We start from the raw sequence: 19,139 nt of genomic DNA on the forward strand, positions 1-19,139 counted from the left end.
TTTATAACAAATCTGCGTGGATCTATTTAATAAAGCTGCCTAAGAAACAAAACCAGGGACGAAAAGTCTGAATATTTTTTGCAGTGATGCAGGTTCATCAAACCCTTCAGAAAATTGGAAAAAGTGAATGCAAATTCTTTCTTATTTTCATTCATTTTCATTTCTGAGACAGAAACAAATAACCCTCCCGTTGTCTCGCGGGTCAAAAGTGAGCCACTACCATGTTTAGCTGTAGAAAAAATACCTTCAACTATCTTTTTCCACCTTGAAATTTGATGACTTTTCCTAAAGAGACCCCGTCATTAGAAAAAGTCACACTTTATTTTTGTTGATGTTTCCATGTGGGCTGTACACCACTAGGGGACAAAGAATGGGCCTCATGCAAGAAGCGTTCGTACGCACAGATTTGTTCTTAAATCGTCCGTACGAGTGATTTAAGAGAATTTGTGCATTCACCAATCTTTTCGTATTTGACGTTTTCTTTCAGGTACGATGATGGGCCAGTTGATGAGTCTGTCAGGGATGGGGTTCTCATTAAACTCCCAACAGCTGAAAATGAATAAGGAAAGAAAGAGGAGAGAAAATGTTTATTTTACATGTATTTTACATTTATTCTACATATTTTACATGGCCAGCTGCCAAACATGACCAATTAATGAGGTTAGATAAATATGATTCATTCTGGTACAACAAACATTTTTACATCAGTATGACGTTAAGAATTAAGACAGAAAAAAAAAAATCTTTCAAACAAATGGACGATAATTAGGAAAGCCTGTTTTAGGAAAGATTCTCGTATTTGTTAGTGTTACTGGATATGATTTACCATTCTCAAAATGAAAAACTGCAAGATGATGCATGTCAAAACCTTCATTCCACGTGCACTAGCACGTGCGCGCGCACACACACACACACACACACACACACACACACACACACACACACACACACACACGTAGCTAGCTAACAACAGTGACGCTTAGCTAGCTAACGACAGTACAGTACAGGTTAGCTAGCAAACGACAGTACAGTACGGGTTAGCTAGCTAACGACAGTACAGTACAGGTTAGCTAGCTAACGACAGTACAGTACAGGTTAGCTAGCAAACGACAGTACAGTACAGGTTAGCTAGCTAACGACAGTACAGTACAGGTTAGCTAGCAAACGACAGTACAGTACAGGTTAGCTAGCTAACGACAGTACAGTACAGGTTAGCTAGCTAACGACAGTACAGTACAGGTTAGCTAGCTAACGACAGTACAGTACAGGTTAGCTAGCTAACGACAGTACAGTACAGGTTAGCTAGCTAACAACAGTACAGCACATGTTAGCTAGCTCAGTGGTTCCCAAACGGTGTGCCGTGGGATTTTGACAGCCATATATCATTATTGCAATATACAACTACACAAAAACAATATTTTTTTAATTTACTATATCAGTACTTTGTATGCACTCATTTCATAATACAGAGGGAAATTCTATACTAAAAACAATTATTTTAAAAATATAAAGGAGCGTGACACATCAAAGGCTGAAGAACAACATTAAGACAGAGAAACACTCTAGCGAGAAAATGGAGCGCTTTCTTGTGCGGAGCAAACGACCAGCCACCAGTCCAGAGACTGCCAAAAGCCCACCACCACCACCACCACCACAGGAAAACAAAAGAAGGAAACTGTCAGCAGGCAGTATAATGAAAGCTACCTGTCTCATGGTTTCACTTGGACCGCCGGGGATGCTAACCGCCCTCAGCCTGAGCGCGTCCTCTGTCGGGAGAAGTTAGCTAATGCTATGCACGGTGTGGGTGTGTGGTTGCTGCAATACAAGCACAATAATACAGAATGATTGGAAATGAAGTACAACTTAAACATAAGAATACACCTGAGCTACATATATCTAACCAAATAACAACTGAAATACAGCTCAAGATTAGTTTGGAATGTAAAGTCAGCATGAATCAATTAAACTTGAATGAGAATAAATCTATGCTTAGATGCAACAAAAGAGGGGCATGCACTGTGACTGATCAATTAACATACAGTATGCAATGTATAAACCAAAGAGATGAGCAATACAGCTACATACACGTTTCAGGCTATAGCTAGTTAGCGGCTAGCCCCACGTTACTCATTTGTGGCTAAATGTTCCCCATATTATACAAACCGATGGCAAAACTACTGCTAAGTCATCAAAGTAGACTCACGGATAAACACAAACATCAACATAGTGTAACACATAAGTAAATCAACATAACTCACGGCTTAATGGACGCACACACCACAGAGATCGGTTCAGCTGATGTTTTGCGCTGAACCGATCTGCGTCTTTGTGGTGCATTCAAGGACCTTGGCAGGGTGGGAATTCACATGCGCAGCAATTATTAACAGAAAGAAACACACAGAGACAACCTTTTGTACATCTTCCACGTTGAGAGAAACTTGGCCTACTTCAAAAGAGCGCGGGATCTGAACCAGAGGCAGCAAGGCCGTTTGTTGGATTGTGTGAAAGTGTCTGAAAAGGCAATGGAGGCTAGTTACATGCTAGCGGAGCTCATTGCAAAGCAGAAGAAACCTCACACAATAGCGGAGACACTCATCCTCCCCGCTTGCAAAAAAATTGTAGGTGTCATGCTGGGTCCAGATGAGCTATCCAAAGTGCCGTCGTCTGATAACACAATGAAAAGAAGGATCGACGACATGTCAGGAGACATTGAGCAACATTTGACAGAGAAACCACAGGCGAGCGGCAGATTGTCCCTACAACTGCACGCATCTACTGCCATAAGTGGGGCCGCAGCCCGACTTCTGGCAAACGTCAGATATGTTGATGGTGACTCTATCAAAGAGACTTTTTTTTTCTGCAAAGAAATGGAAAGCCATACAACGGGAGAATAAATATTCAGGGTTACCAATAAGTATTTAGAAGAGAACAATCTGAGCTGGAATGTGTGCGCCAGTCTTTGCGCAGATGGTGCGGCAGGCATGACGGGGAGAGTGAAAGGATTTATTGCTCAGGTGAAAGCACAAAATCCACATATTGTGACAAACCACTGCATTTTGCACCGAGAGGCATTAGTTGCAAAAGCCATGCCCCCGGAGTTGACCGAGGTGCTGAATCAGGCTGTGCAGAGGCGGGTGAATTACACTGAAATCTCGCCTCTTCTCCCAGCTGTGCGCCGAGATGGGAGCCGGCCCCCAAAGCCTGATCCTCCACACAGAGGTGCGCTGGCTGTCACGAGGGAAACTCCTATTCCGTCTTTATGAACTTCGGGAAGAGCATTTTGAATGTTCACCTGAACACGCTGTCCCACATAAGGACAAGCTCGCGGATGAGAGGCGGTGCGCCAGGCTGGCTCACCTTGCGGACATATTTGGACATCTGAACGAGTTGAACGTCAAGCTTCAGGGCAGGAATGAAAATATTTTATCATCCACAGACAAGATTCTGTGGGGGGGTTATGGGCAAAATGATTCTTTGGGACAGGGCTCCATGGAGATGTTCCCGCTGGCATCAGCTGCGCCACAGGCAGCTATGGAGCGCGCTGGATGTGCCGAACACCTTAAGACCTTAAAAGACAGGTTTGAGCGCTATTTTCCACGTGTGGCTGACATCGAGGACCATGATTGGATCCGAGACCCATTCAACCAGGAATCCTCAACAGAAAAGCTCACTATGAAAGAGAGAGAGAGGAGTGCGCAGAGCTCCGTGTGGACCGCACACTGAAACTCAAATGTAGTGAGCTCCCTCTGGATCAGTTTTGGTTGGCTTCTGCATCGGAGCTTGTCCAACCACGCCATTGAGCAACTGCTTCTTTTCCCCACTACCTGCCTGTGTGAGTTGGCGTTCTCCTCTCTAGTTCACATGAAGAACAACAGGAGGTCGCGGCTCTCGGTTGAACAGGACTTGCGAGTGGCCCTGTCCTCAGTGCCACCGAGGATTAAAGAAACCTGCGCGCCCCGACAGGCACATGTATCTCACTAATTGGAAGTAGGCAAAAATATTTACAATAGCACGTTTCAATGCTGATTACTGAAATGTTACTTTTATCATTTATAGTTCATGGGCAGTGCAGCTTCATTGCATTGGCAGTTCTCTGTGCTGAATTTATGCGTTCTGAGTTTCCTTTGCATAATATTTGATTTTGTAACCCGTCTGGTTTATATGAGTGTGTTGTTGCTTTGATGAAGCCTAATTTGATCCAGTTTCAATTTTTAAAAAATAAATATTTCGTAAATAAACATTTCACGAGTAATATAATTGTCTTTGTCACATTTTTTTGGCATTAGAAAATAATTATGCACATTTACAGATATTTGCACACACACGTGCACACGCACATGCACACACACGTGCACACATATGCACGTGCACAAACACAAATGCACTAGCACGTGCACAAAAACACGTGCACGTTCAAACACACATGCACACGTACGTGCACACAAACATGAACTAGCACGTGCACACACATGCACACGCACGTGCACACACACATGCACACGCACGCGCGCGCACACGTGCACACGCACGCGCGCATAAACGTGCACACACGTGCACACGCACGTGCACACACACACGTGCACACACACACGTACACTAGCACGTGCACACACACGCGCACGTGCACACACACACATGCACACACACACACACGTGCACACGCACATGCACAGACGTGCACTAGCATGTGCACACACACATGCACACGCTCGTGCACTACCACGTGCACACACATGCACATGCACATGCACACGCACACAAACACACGTGCACTAGCACGTGCACACACACATGCACACGCACACACATGAACACGCACGTGCACTAGCACGTCCACACACATGCACACGCACGTGCACACACATGCACACGCACGTGCACACACACATGCACTAGCACGTGCACACGAACGTGCTTACACACATGCACACGCAATTGCACGCACGTGCACACACACGTGCACACGCACGTGCACACACGTGCACACGCGTGCACACGCACGTGCACACACACACGTGCACACACACACACATGAACACGCACGTGCACTAGCACGTCCACACACATGCACACGCACGTGCACACACATGCACACGCACGTGCACACACACATGCACTAGCACGTGCACACGAACGTGCTTACACACATGCACACGCAATTGCACGCACGTGCACACACACGTGCACAAACACACATGCACACGCACTTGCAAGCACGTGCACACACACGTGCACACGCACGTGCACACAAACAAATGCACTAGCACGTACACACACACACACGTAGACAAACACACGTGCACTAGCACGTGCACACACAGACGCACGCACACAAACACACGTGCACTAGCACGTGCACACACATGCACACGCACACATATGAACACGCACGTGCACTAGCACGTCCACACACTTGCACACGCACGTGCACACACATGCACACGCACGCGCACACACATGCACACGCACGTGCACACACACATGCACACGCACGCGCGCGCACACGTGCACACGCACGCGCACACACACGTGCACACACGTGCACACGCACGTGCACACACACACGTGCACACACACGTACACTAGCACGTGCACACACACGCGCACGTGCACACACACACATGCACACACACACACGTGCACACGCACATGCACAGACGTGCACTAGCATGTGCACACACACATGCACACGCTCGTGCACTACCACGTGCACACACATGCACATGCACATGCACACGCACACAAACACACGTGCACTAGAACGTGCACACACACATGCACACGCACACACATGAACACGCACGTGCACTAGCACGTGCACACACATGCACACGCACGTGCACACACACATGCACTAGCACGTGCACACGAACGTGCTTACACACATGCACACGCAATTGCACGCACGTGCACACACACGTGCACACGCACGTGCACAAACACACATGCACACGCACTTGCAAGCACGTGCACACACACGTGCACACGCACGTGCACACAAACAAATGCACTAGCACGTACACACACACACACGTAGACAAACACACGTGCACTAGCACGTGCACACACAGACGCACGCACACAAACACACGTGCACTAGCACGTGCACACACATGCACACGCACACATATGAACACGCACGTGCACTAGCACGTCCACACACTTGCACACGCACGTGCACACACATGCACACGCACGCGCACACACATGCACACGCATGTGCACACACACATGCACACGCGCGCGCGCACACGTGCACACACACACGTACACTAGCACGTGCACACACACACGTACACTAGCACGTGCACACGCACGTGCACACACACACATGCACACGCACAAGCACAGACGTGCACTAGCATGTGCACACACACATGCACACGCACGTGCACACGCACGTGCACACACATGCACACGCACGTGCACACACACACATGCACTAGCACGTGCACACGAACGTGCTTACACACATGCACACACACTTGCACGCACGTGCACACACACGTGCACACGCACGTGCACAAACACACATGCACTAGCACGTGCACACACACAAATGCACTAGCACGTACACACGAACGTGCTTACACACATGCACACGCACTTGCACACACACAAACGTGCTCAGACACATGCACACGCACGTGCACGCACACATGCACACGCACAAACACACATGCACACACACATACGCACGTGCACAAACACAATTGCACTAGCACGTGCACACACACGTGCACACAAATGCACACGCACAAACACGTGCACAAAAACACGTGCACGTTTAAACACACACGCACGTGCACACAAACATGAACTAGCACGTGCACACAAACGTGCTTACACACATGCACACGCACTTGCACGCACGTGCACACACACGTGCACACACACATGCACACGCACGCGCACACACACATGCACACGCACGCGCGCAAACACGTGCACACACACGTAAACTAGCACGTGCACACACACGCGCACGTGCACACACACGTGCACACGCACAAGCACAGACGTGCACTAGCATGTGCACACACACATGCACACGCTCGTGCACTACCACGTGCACACACATGCACATGCACACACACACATGCACACGCACACAAACACACGTGCACTAGCACGTGCACACACACATGCACACGCAAACACATGAAAACGCACGTGCACTAGCACGTGCACACACATGCACACGCACGTGCACACACACACGTACACTAGCACGTGCACACACGCGCACGTGCACACACACACATGCACACACACACACACATGCACACGCACAAGCACAGACGTGCACTAGCATGTGCACAAACACATGCACACGCTCGTGCACTACCACGTGCAAACACATGCACATGCACACACACACATGCACACGCACACAAACACACGTGCACTAGCAAGTGCACACACACATGCACACGCACACACATGAACACGCACGTGCACTAGCACGCCCACACACATGCACACGCACGTGCACACACATGCACACGCACGTGCACACACACATGCACTAGCACGTGCACACACACGCGCACGTGCACACACACACGTGCACACGCACAAGCACAGACGTGCACTAGCATGTGCACACACACATGCACACGCTCGTGCACTACCACGTGCACACACATGCACATGCACACACACACATGCACACGCACACAAACACACGTGCACTAGCACGTGCACACACACATGCACACGCAAACACATGAAAACGCACGTGCACTAGCACGTGCACACACATGCACACGCACGTGCACACACACACGTACACTAGCACGTGCACACACGCGCACGTGCACACACACACATGCACACACACACACACATGCACACGCACAAGCACAGACGTGCACTAGCATGTGCACAAACACATGCACACGCTCGTGCACTACCACGTGCAAACACATGCACATGCACACACACACATGCACACGCACACAAACACACGTGCACTAGCAAGTGCACACACACATGCACACGCACACACATGAACACGCACGTGCACTAGCACGCCCACACACATGCACACGCACGTGCACACACATGCACACGCACGTGCACACACACATGCACTAGCACGTGCACACACACGTGCTTACACACATGCACACGCACTTGCACGCACGTGCACACACACGTGCACACGCACGTGCACAAACACACATGCACTAGCACGTGCACACACACAAATGCACTAGCACGTACACACACACGCACGTGCACAAACACACGTGCACTAGCACGTGCACACACAGACGCACGCACACAAACACACGTGCACTAGCACGTGCACACACACATGCACACGCACACACATGAACACGCACGTGCACTAGCACGTCCACACACATGTACACGCACGTGCACACACATGCACACGCACGTGCACTAGCACGTGCACACACACATGCACATGTGCACACACGTGCACACGCACTTGCACACACACACGTGCACACACACACGTACACTAGCACGTGCACACACACGCACACGTGCACACGCACAAGCACAGACGTGCACTAGCATGTGCACACACATATGCACACGCTCGTGCACTACCACGTGCACACACACACACGTACACTAGCACGTGCACACACACGCGCACGTGCACACACACACATGCACACACACACACACGTGCACACGCACATGCACAGACGTGCACTAGCATGTGCACACACACATGCACACGCTCGTGCACTACCACGTGCACACACATGCACATGCACATGCACACGCACACAAACACACGTGCACTAGCACGTGCACACACACATGCACACGCACACACATGAACACGCACGTGCACTAGCACGTCCACACACATGCACACGCACGTGCACTAGCACGTGCACACACACATGCACACGTGCACACACGTGCACACGCACGTGCACACACACACGTGGACACACACACGTACACTAGCACGTGCACACACACGCGCACGTGCACACACACACATGCACACACACACGTGCACACGCACATGCACAGACGTGCACTAGCATGTGCAAAAACATGCACACGCACGTGCACTACCACGTGCACACACACATGCACACGCACACACACACACACGTGCACTAGCACGTGCACACACACAAATGCACTAGCACACACATACGCACTTGCACAAACACACGCGCACTGGCACGTGCACACACACACATGCACACGCACGTGCAGACACATGTGCACACACGTGCACACACACGTGCACACACACAAATACACAAGCACGTGCACACACACGTATACTAGCACGTGCACATAGATGCACACGCATACACATACGCACGTGCACACACGTACACTAGCACGTGCACACACACGCGCACGTGCACACACACACATGCACACACACACGTGCACACGCACATGCACAGACGTGCACTAGCATGTGCACACACACATGCACACGCACGTGCACTACCACGTGCACACACATGCACTACCACGTGCACACACATGCACACACACACGTGCACTAGCACGTGCACACACACAAATGCACGAGCACACACATACGCACGTGCACAAACACACGCGCACTGGCACGTGCACACACAAACATGCACACGCACGTGCACACACACACGTGCACAAACATGCACACGCACGTGCACACACACGTGCACTAGCACGTGCACACACACGTGCACAAGCACGTGCAAAAACACACATGCACTACCACGTGCACACACATGCACTAGCACGTTCACACATACACGAGGAGTCTATGCCTAAGGAAGGAGGAGTCTCTGTATCAAGGGGAGGAGTCTCTGTATTAGGGGGAGGAGTCTCTGTCTTAGGGGAGGAGTCTCTTTGTCAGGGGGAAGAGTCTTTGGGGAGGAGTCTCTTTCTTGGGGGAGGAGTCTTAGGGGGAGGAGTCTCTTCCTAGGGAGGGAGGAGTCTCTGTCTTGGGGGAGGAGTCTCTGTATTAGGGGGAGGAGTCTCTGTATTAGGGGGAGGAGTCTCTGTATAAGGGGGAGGAGTCTCTGTATCAAGGGGAGGAGTCTCTGTTTTAGGGGGAGGAGTCTATGTATCAGGGGGAAGAGTCTCTGTTTTAGGGGGAGGAGTCTTTGTCTTAGGGGAGGAGTCTCTGTATCAGGGGGAGGAGTCTCTGTATCAAGGGGTGGAGTCTCTGTCTTAGGGGGAGGAGTCTCTGTCTTAGGGGTGGAGTTTCTATCTTAGGGGGGTGGAGTCTCTGTCTTAGTTGGAGGAGTCTCTGTATCAAGGGGTGGAGTCTTTGTCTTAGGGGGAGGAGTCTCTGTTTTAGGGGGAGGGGTCTCTGTATCAGGGGGAGGAGTCTCTGTATCAGGGGGAGGAGTCTCCGTTTTAGGGGGAGGAGTCTATGTATCAGGGGGAGGAGTCTCTGTTTTAGGGGGAGGAGTCTTTGTCTTAGGGGAGGAGTCTCTGTATCAGGGGGAGGAGTCTATGTATAAGGGGGAGGAGTCTGTCTTAGGGGGAGGAGTCTATGTATCAGGGGGAGGAGTCTGTCTTAGGGGGAGGAGTCTCTGTCTTAGGGGAGGAGTCTCTGTATCAAGGGGTGGAGTCTCTGTTTTAGGGGGAGGAGTCTCTGTTTTAGGGGGAGGGGTCTATGTATCAAGGGGTGGAGTCTCTGTCTTAGGGGGAGGGGTCTATGTATCAAGGGGAGGAGTCTATGTATAAGGGGGAGGAGTCTATGTATCAGGGGGAGGAGTCTATGTATAAGGGGGAGGAGTCTCTGTATCAAGGGGTGGAGTCTCTGTCTTAGGGGGAGGAGTCTATGTATCAGGGGGAGGAGTCTCTGTCATGGGGTGGAGTCTCTGTATCAGGGGGAGGAGTCTCTGTCTTAGGGGAGGAGTCTCTGTTTTAGGGGGAGGGGTCTCTGTATCAGGGGGAGGAGTCTCTGTCTTAGGGGAGGAGTCTCTGTTTTAGGGGGAGGAGTCTATGTATAAGGGGGAGGAGTCTCAGTATCAAGGGGTGGAGTCTCTGTATCAGGGGTGGAGTCTATGTTTTAGGGGGAGGAGTCTTTGTCTTAGGGGGTGGAGTCTATGTATCAAGGGGTGGAGTCTCTGTCTTAGGGGGTGGAGTCTATGTATCAAGGGGTGGAGTCTCTGTCTTAGGGGAGGAGTCTCTGTCTTAGGGGGAGGAGTCTATGTATCAGGGGGAGGAGTCTCTGTCATGGGGTGGAGTCTCTGTTTTAGGGGGAGGAGTCTCTGTTTTAGGGGGAGGAGTCTTTTTGTTAGGGGGAGGAGTCTCTGTTTTTGGGGGATGGAGTCTATGTATAAGGGGGAGGAGTCTCAGTATCAAGGGGTGGAGTCTCTCTATCAGGGATGGAGTCTCTGTTTTAGGGGGAGGAGTCTTTGTCTTAGGGGGTGGAGTCTATGTATCAAGGGGTGGAGTCTCTGTCTTAGGGGAGGAGTCTATGTATAAGGGGGAGGAGTCTCTGTATCAGGGGTGGAGTCTCTGTTTTAGGGGGAGGAGTCTCTGTTTTAGGGGGAGGAGTCTTTGTCTTAGGGGAGGAGTCTCTGTTTTAGGGGGAGGAGTCTCTGTCTTAGGGGTGGAGTCTCTTTCTTGGGGGAGGAGTCTTAGGGGGAGGAGTCTCTTCCTAGGGAGGGAGGAGTCTCTGTCTTGGGGGAGGAGTGTCTGTATCAGGGGGAGGAGTCTCTGTCTTAGGGGAGGAGTCTCTGTATCAAGGGGTGGAGTCTCTGTCTTAGGGGGAGGAGTCTCTGTCTTAGGGGAGGAGTCTATGTATAAGGGGGAGGAGTCTCTGTCTTAGGGGGAGGAGTCTATGTATCAAGGGGTGGAGTCTCTGTCTTAGGGGGAGGAGTCTCCGTTTTAGGGGGAGGGGTCTATGTATCAAGGGGTGGAGTCTCTGTCTTAGGGGGAGGGGTCTATGTATCAAGGGGAGGAGTCTATGTATAAGGGGGAGGAGTCTATGTATCAGGGGGAGGAGTCTCTGTTTTAGGGGGAGGAGTCTCTGTCATGGGGTGGAGTCTCTGTATCAGGGGGAGGAGTCTCTGTCTTAGGGGAGGAGTCTCTGTATCAGGGGGAGGAGTCTCTGTCATGGGGTGGAGTCTCTGTATCAAGGGGTGGAGTCTCTGTCTTAGGGGGAGGAGTCTCTGTCTTAGGGGAGGAGTCTATGTATAAGGGGGAGGAGTCTCTGTCTTAGGGGGAGGAGTCTATGTATCAAGGGGTGGAGTCTCTGTCTTAGGGGGAGGAGTCTCCGTTTTAGGGGGAGGGGTCTATGTATCAAGGGGTGGAGTCTCTGTCTTAGGGGGAGGGGTCTATGTATCAAGGGGAGGAGTCTATGTATAAGGGGGAGGAGTCTATGTATCAGGGGGAGGAGTCTCTGTTTTAGGGGGAGGAGTCTCTGTCATGGGGTGGAGTCTCTGTATCAGGGGGAGGAGTCTCTGTCTTAGGGGAGGAGTCTCTGTATCAGGGGGAGGAGTCTCTGTCTTAGGGGAGGAGTCTCTGTATCAGGGGGAGGAGTCTCTGTCATGGGGTGGAGTCTCTGTATCAGGGGGAGGAGTCTATGTATAAGGGGGAGGAGTCTCTGTATCAAGGGGTGGAGTCTCTGTCTTAGGGGGAGGAGTCTATGTATCAGGGGGAGGAGTCTCTGTTTTAGGAGGAGGAGTCTATGTATCAAGGGGTGGAGTCTCTGTCTTAGGGGGAGGGGTCTATGTATCAAGGGGAGGAGTCTATGTATAAGGGGGAGGAGTCTATGTATCAGGGGGAGGAGTCTCTGTTTTAGGGGGAGGAGTGTCTGTCATGGGGTGGAGTCTCTGTATCAGGGGGAGGAGTCTCTGTCTTAGGGGAGGAGTCTCTGTATCAGGGGGAGGAGTCTCTGTCTTAGGGGAGGAGTCTCTGTATCAGGGGGAGGAGTCTCTGTCATGGGGTGGAGTCTCTGTATCAGGGGGAGGAGTCTATGTATCAAGGGGAGGAGTCTCTGTTTTAGGGGAGGAGTCTCTGTCTTAGGGGGAGGAGTCTGTCTCAGGGGGAGGAGTCTGTCACATGTGTGTGCACGTGCACATGTACACATGCACATGCACGTACGTTTACGCACAAACACACACCACTACACATGCACACGCAAACATGCACAAACACACACATGCATACGCACGTGCACACACACAAACGCACACTTAGACACGTCTCTTCTGTAGTTCAAACTCCTTTGTCCTTCATATGTATCCTTTCGAAGTAGGTCCCACGCATAAAGCCCTTTAAATGACCTTTTATTGAGAAAGAAACACAGGAATAGCCTTCTTTTGCGGAGTTAAGACGAAATACGGATTTTTGCTATAAAAGGAATTCCTTCAGTTAAAACAAGTTCAAACTCCTTTGTCCTTCATATGTATCCATTCGAAGTAGGTTCCACGCATAAAGCCCTTTAAATGACCTTTTATTGAGAAAGAAACACAGGAATAGCCTTCTTTTGCGGAGTTAAGACGAAATACGGATTTTTGCTATAAAAGGAATTCCTTCAGTCAAAACAAGTTCAAACTCCTTTGTCCTTCATATGTATCCATTCGAAGTAGGTTCCACGCATAAAGCCCTTTAAATGACCTTTTTGGAGAAAGAAACACAGGAATAGCCTTCTTTTGCGGAGTTAAGACGAAATACGGATTTTTGCTATAAAAGGAATTCCTTCAGTCAAAACAAGTTCAAACTCCTTTGTCCTTCATATGTATCCATTCGAAGTAGGTTCCACGCATAAAGCCCTTTAAATGACCTTTTTGGAGAAAGAAACACAGGAATAGCCTTCTTTTGCGGAGTTAAGACGAAATACGGATTTTTGCTATAAAAGGAATTCCTTCAGTCAAAACAAGTTCAAACTCCTTTGTCCTTCATATGTATCCATTCGAAGTAGGTTCCACGCATAAAGCCCTTTAAATGACCTTTTTGGAGAAAGAAACACAGGAATAGCCTTCTTTTGCGGAGTTAAGACGAAATACGGATTTTTGCTATAAAAGGAATTCCTTCAGTCAAAACAAGTTCAAACTCCTTTGTCCTTCATATGTATCCATTCGAAGTAGGTTCCACGCATAAAGCCCTTTAAATGACCTTTTTGGAGAAAGAAACACAGGAATAGCCTTCTTTTGCGGAGTTAAGACGAAATACGGATTTTTGCTATAAAAGGAATTCCTTCAGTCAAAACAAGTTCAAACTCCTTTGTCCTTCATATGTATCCATTCGAAGTAGGTTCCACGCATAAAGCCCTTTAAATGACCTTTTTGGAGAAAGAAACACAGGAATAGCCTTCTTTTGCGGAGTTAAGACGAAATACGGATTTTTGCTATAAAAGGAATTCCTTCAGTCAAAACAAGTTCAAACTCCTTTGTCCTTCATATGTATCCATTCGAAGTAGGTTCCACGCATAAAGCCCTTTAAATGACCTTTTTGGAGAAAGAAACACAGGAATAGCCTTCTTTTGCGGAGTTAAGACGAAATACGGATTTTTGCTATAAAAGGAATTCCTTCAGTCAAAACAAGTTCAAACTCCTTTGTCCTTCATATGTATCCATTCGAAGTAGGTTCCACGCATAAAGCCCTTTAAATGACCTTTTTGGAGAAAGAAACACAGGAATAGCCTTCTTTTGCGGAGTTAAGACGAAATACGGATTTTTGCTATAAAAGGAATTCCTTCAGTCAAAACAAGTTCAAACTCCTTTGTCCTTCATATGTATCCATTCGAAGTAGGTTCCACGCATAAAGCCCTTTAAATGACCTTTTTGGAGAAAGAAACACAGGAATAGCCTTCTTTTGCGGAGTTAAGACGAAATACGGATTTTTGCTATAAAAGGAATTCCTTCAGTCAAAACAAGTTCAAACTCCTTTGTCCTTCATATGTATCCATTCGAAGTAGGTTCCACGCATAAAGCCCTTTAAATGACCTTTTTGGAGAAAGAAACACAGGAATAGCCTTCTTTTGCGGAGTTAAGACGAAATACGGATTTTTGCTATAAAAGGAATTCCTTCAGTCAAAACAAGTTCAAACTCCTTTGTCCTTCATATGTATCCATTCGAAGTAGGTTCCACGCATAAAGCCCTTTAAATGACCTTTTTGGAGAAAGAAACACAGGAATAGCCTTCTTTTGCGGAGTTAAGACGAAATACGGATTTTTGCTATAAAAGGAATTCCTTCAGTCAAAACAAGTTCAAACTCCTTTGTCCTTCATATGTATCCATTCGAAGTAGGTTCCACGCACAAACCCCTTTAAATGACCTTTTATTGAGAAAGAAACACAGGAAATCAAATGTAATGTAAAAAAATGACACATGAATGGAAATAATGTATGTCCATTTAAAATTTCAAATAATGTCATGTAAATCGAAATATAATGTAAATACATAAAAAGCTTGTTGCATATCTGCAACTGTGGGTGCTACAAGTTTAAACACTCACCTGGCAGGCCCCTAACCCTAACTCTAACTCTAACTCTAACCCTAACTCTAACTCTAACTCTAACCCTAACTCTAACTCTAACTCTAACCCTAACTCTAACTCTAACTCTAACTCTAACTCTAACCCTAACTCTAACTCTAACTCTAACTCTAACTCTAACTCTAACTCTAACTCTAACTCTAACCCTAACTCTAACTCTAACTCTAACCCTAACTCTAACTCTAACTCTAACTCTAACCCTAACCCTAACTCTAACTCTAACTCTAACTCTAACCCTAACTCTAACTCTAACTCTAACTCTAACTCTAACTCTAACTCTAACTCTAACTCTAACTCTAACTCTAACTCTAACTCTAACCCTAACTCTAACTCTAACTCTAACTAACTCTAACTCTAACTCTAACCCTAACCCTAACTCTAACTCTAACTCTAACTCTAACCCTAACTCTAACTCTAACTCTAACTCTAACTCTAACTCTAACTCTAACTCTAACTCTAACTCTAACTCTAACTCTAACTCTAACTCTAACCCTAACTCTAACTCTAACTCTAACCCTAACTCTAACTCTAACTCTAACTCTAACCCTAACTCTAACTCTAACTCTAACTCTAACTCTAACTCTAACTCTAACCCTAACTCTAACTCTAACTCTAACTCTAACCCTAACTCTAACCCTAACTCTAACTCTAACTCTAACTCTAACTCTAACTCTAACTCTAACCCTAACTCTAACTCTAACTCTAACTCTAACTCTAACCCTAACTCTAACCCTAACCCTAACTCTAACCCTAACCCTAACGGGTCCCATATATATTTACATTATCAATTAATTAATAGCTTAAACCTAATTTTATAACGTTTTGTTTCATTATTGACATTGTTAAGCCCTTATGATGAGTAAAAATGCTGCATGACAATGCTTTATAAATAAAAGTTTTATTACAACCAGTTCAATGATCACAAAATAGCACCACTTCCACAAAAACAACTTCAGATCAGTTCAACAGTTAGAAATACCAACAGCCACCACAACACGAAACAGTATCAAAGCAGCTTCATCACCAAAAAAAGGGGGGCCACCATACAGTGATCCAATACGGCGCTATTAAATGAAAGTATGAAACTCTGAAGGATAAAAAACATGTCAACCACTCGAGAGGAAGAACTGACTGTGTTAAGCCACTCAAAGAGCGTTGAGAAACACCTGCTGTTTGAGCTTGGAGGGAGAGGGAGAGAAAGGAGAGGGGGGGGGGGAGAGAGAGGAGAGGAGGAAGAAGAGGAGAGGAGAGGAGAAAAAAAAGAGGGGGAGAGAGAGAAAGAGAAAGAGATTCAGAGCGAGATGTAGCGATTTGCCGAGACGAAGTCTCGGCACATTACGCTACATCCCGCGAAGGGACACGCCCCCGCGCGTGCGGCAGGGTCTTCGCCAGCCGCTCGCTCTATTTATGTCCCTCTGAGCTCGCGCCCCTCTGACTCACGGTTGCGCCAGCAGAGCGGGAAAAGGCTTCAAACTGCCTTTTTCATTCACACACAACAGCTCTGCCCCGGCTGGCTGGGAAGTCCTCGCTGGGGCTCCTGCTGCTGCTGCCGCTGCTTCACCTCCTTCGGCTTTTCCTCTGCCACACACAGGCATGATGGGAAATGTAGTCTCTTCTTCTCTTCTTTACAATTGAATTGAGTAAGGTAAGATTGTCCCCCCATCTGTACAAGTCATTTGCATTTTAAAATAATGAACTAACATTCAGTCAGGTATTTATACAACAACCAAGTCACACTGTGAGAGAATTTAAACTGAGTTTGTCCATTGTCTTGCAGCTCTTGATTTGAGAATTGTGATGATTGGAAAAACTGCTGTGGGCAAAAGTGCAGTTGGAAACACCATTCTTGGAGAAACAAAATTCAGATCTAGTCCCGCTGCAAGTTCAGTGACAGAAGCCTGTGAAAAAGGAGTCGCTCTCTGGGGTAACAGAGTAGTTAGTGTGGTTGACACGCCAGGGATCCTGGACACTTCCAAAACGGAAGATTTCATAAAAAGAGAAATAGTGAAATGTGTCAAAGTCTCTTGTCCTGGTCCACATGTCTTCCTGCTGGTGATCCAAATTGGCCGATTCACCAAAGAAGAGAAGAACTCTGTGGAAGCACTACAGGAGCTGTTTGGTCCAAAAGCCAACCAGTTCATGATTGTGCTGTTTACCCGTGCTGGTGATCTTGGAGCCATGACCATACAGGAATATGTACGTGAAGGTGACCCGGGGCTTCAACGAGTTATCCAACGTTGTGGCGGAAGGTTCCTAGTCTTTGACAACATGAGCAAGGACAGAAAACAGGTAACGCAACTTCTGGAGATGGTCGACAACGTGGTGGCAGCAAACGGGGGGACACATTACACAGATGCAATGTATAAAGAGGTAGAGTTAGCTCAGAAAATGGGGCGAGGTGACATGGATGAAGAATTCATGATGGCTCTGATCCAACGCATCTTACTTTTTCATTTGATTCTTGCAAGAGAATAAGTGACCACGGTGGATTGTCTAGACTCATAATCAAGACCTAGAAAGATTTTGTTTGCTACCTTTGTAAGCAAACAGAGGAGGTTCGGCAAAGTTATAACACACTGTGTAGACAGAGGGGGAGTACAGCATTGCTTTAAATCATTTATTAGTCAAAATTGAGGAAACCTTGAGCTGTTGATTGTTATGGGGGAAATATGTGGTATCTATTATACTGAGAGTGTGATATGCTGATAATAAAACATAGTTTAGTTCTGGTAGATATAATGTTAATTTGATAAGAAGCCAATAATCATGGCGGTTTCTGGTATTTTATAATCGTGGTATTCAATATGTTAGGATTTAGCTTTGTGGTGTAGAAAATGACTTATTGATAGAATGTATTCCTTACAAAGTAATACATGATGATGGTGATAGAAAAGTATTTACTATTAATGTTTCTTGTTATTAAATTGAACTGACAAAGTCACAAAAGCAATTAGATTTGATCTAACTGTCTTTCTTTTCCCATATGTTGTAATTTTATCATCCATTCAGCAATAAGAGTAACTGTAAAACTACACGTGTATAATATGTAGATGCAAGTGATGTCTAAGCTAGCAGCCTTTTTAATACGTTGGCTCTGAGCAATTTAAACAATGATCCTTTTTTAAAAAAGTTAGCGAATGCTGTGGCAGACGTCACAAACTTTCACCGGGAAGGAAGCGACCAGAAGTGTCTCCTCCATAGTGATTTATCCACCTCACATTACTGAGCTTCATCCAACCTTCTTAAAGGAGAAGATTTGTGCTTAGCATTGCATTTGAAAATCCTTCAATTTAAAAGACCTTTTAAAGATCAATAAGATAAAATAAGATTTTTTTTAAATTGCATGATAAACTACAGAGAGTATTTTATGAACGCACTTGCATGCACATATACACAGCACATGGGATTAAACTGATTTGGTTGTTTTAGCTGAGAAACATGTTTATTTTGTTGTACTCATGATTCTGTGATTATTAAAGTCATGTCTGATTTACCTGCTTGTTCTTTACCTTTAAATGAAATAAATGTGAGTGAATATTCAGCTCTCCTTCTTCATTATCTTTATTTGCAATAAGACACATCATTGCACTTGTTCATCAGAGAAATCAGTTGAACATCATGAATCAATTAACTGTTTTGTTTAGAGAACTTTGACATAAACACAGTTATG

General features: G+C 47.1%; 1 protein-coding gene across 1 annotated transcript; it reads left to right on the top strand.

The window, feature by feature from the left end:
- Positions 1 to 3,086: 3,086 nt before the first annotated feature.
- On the top strand, positions 3,087 to 17,944 carry LOC142370469 (GTPase IMAP family member 7-like). Its single transcript, XM_075453047.1, has 2 exons — positions 3,087 to 3,219; positions 17,247 to 17,944. The coding sequence occupies exons 1-2, from the start codon at positions 3,087 to 3,089 to the stop codon at positions 17,942 to 17,944; spliced, it is 831 nt and encodes a 276-aa protein (XP_075309162.1).
- The last annotated feature ends 1,195 nt before the right edge of the window (positions 17,945 to 19,139 follow it).

Source organism: Odontesthes bonariensis, chromosome 20 (assembly GCF_027942865.1).
Source record: "Odontesthes bonariensis isolate fOdoBon6 chromosome 20, fOdoBon6.hap1, whole genome shotgun sequence".
Classification (NCBI taxonomy): domain Eukaryota; kingdom Metazoa; phylum Chordata; class Actinopteri; order Atheriniformes; family Atherinopsidae; genus Odontesthes; species Odontesthes bonariensis.

What these genes read in the sequence shown, in the direction of transcription:
- LOC142370469 (XM_075453047.1), top strand. Translation starts at nt 3,087, where the DNA reads ATGCCCCCGGAGTTGACCGAGGTGCTGAATCAGGCTGTGCAGAGGCGG. An exon ending in GCCTGATCCTCCACACAGAG is followed by an intron (nt 3,220 to 17,246) that starts GTGCGCTGGCTG and finishes ATTGTCTTGCAG; the next exon opens with CTCTTGATTTGAGAATTGTG.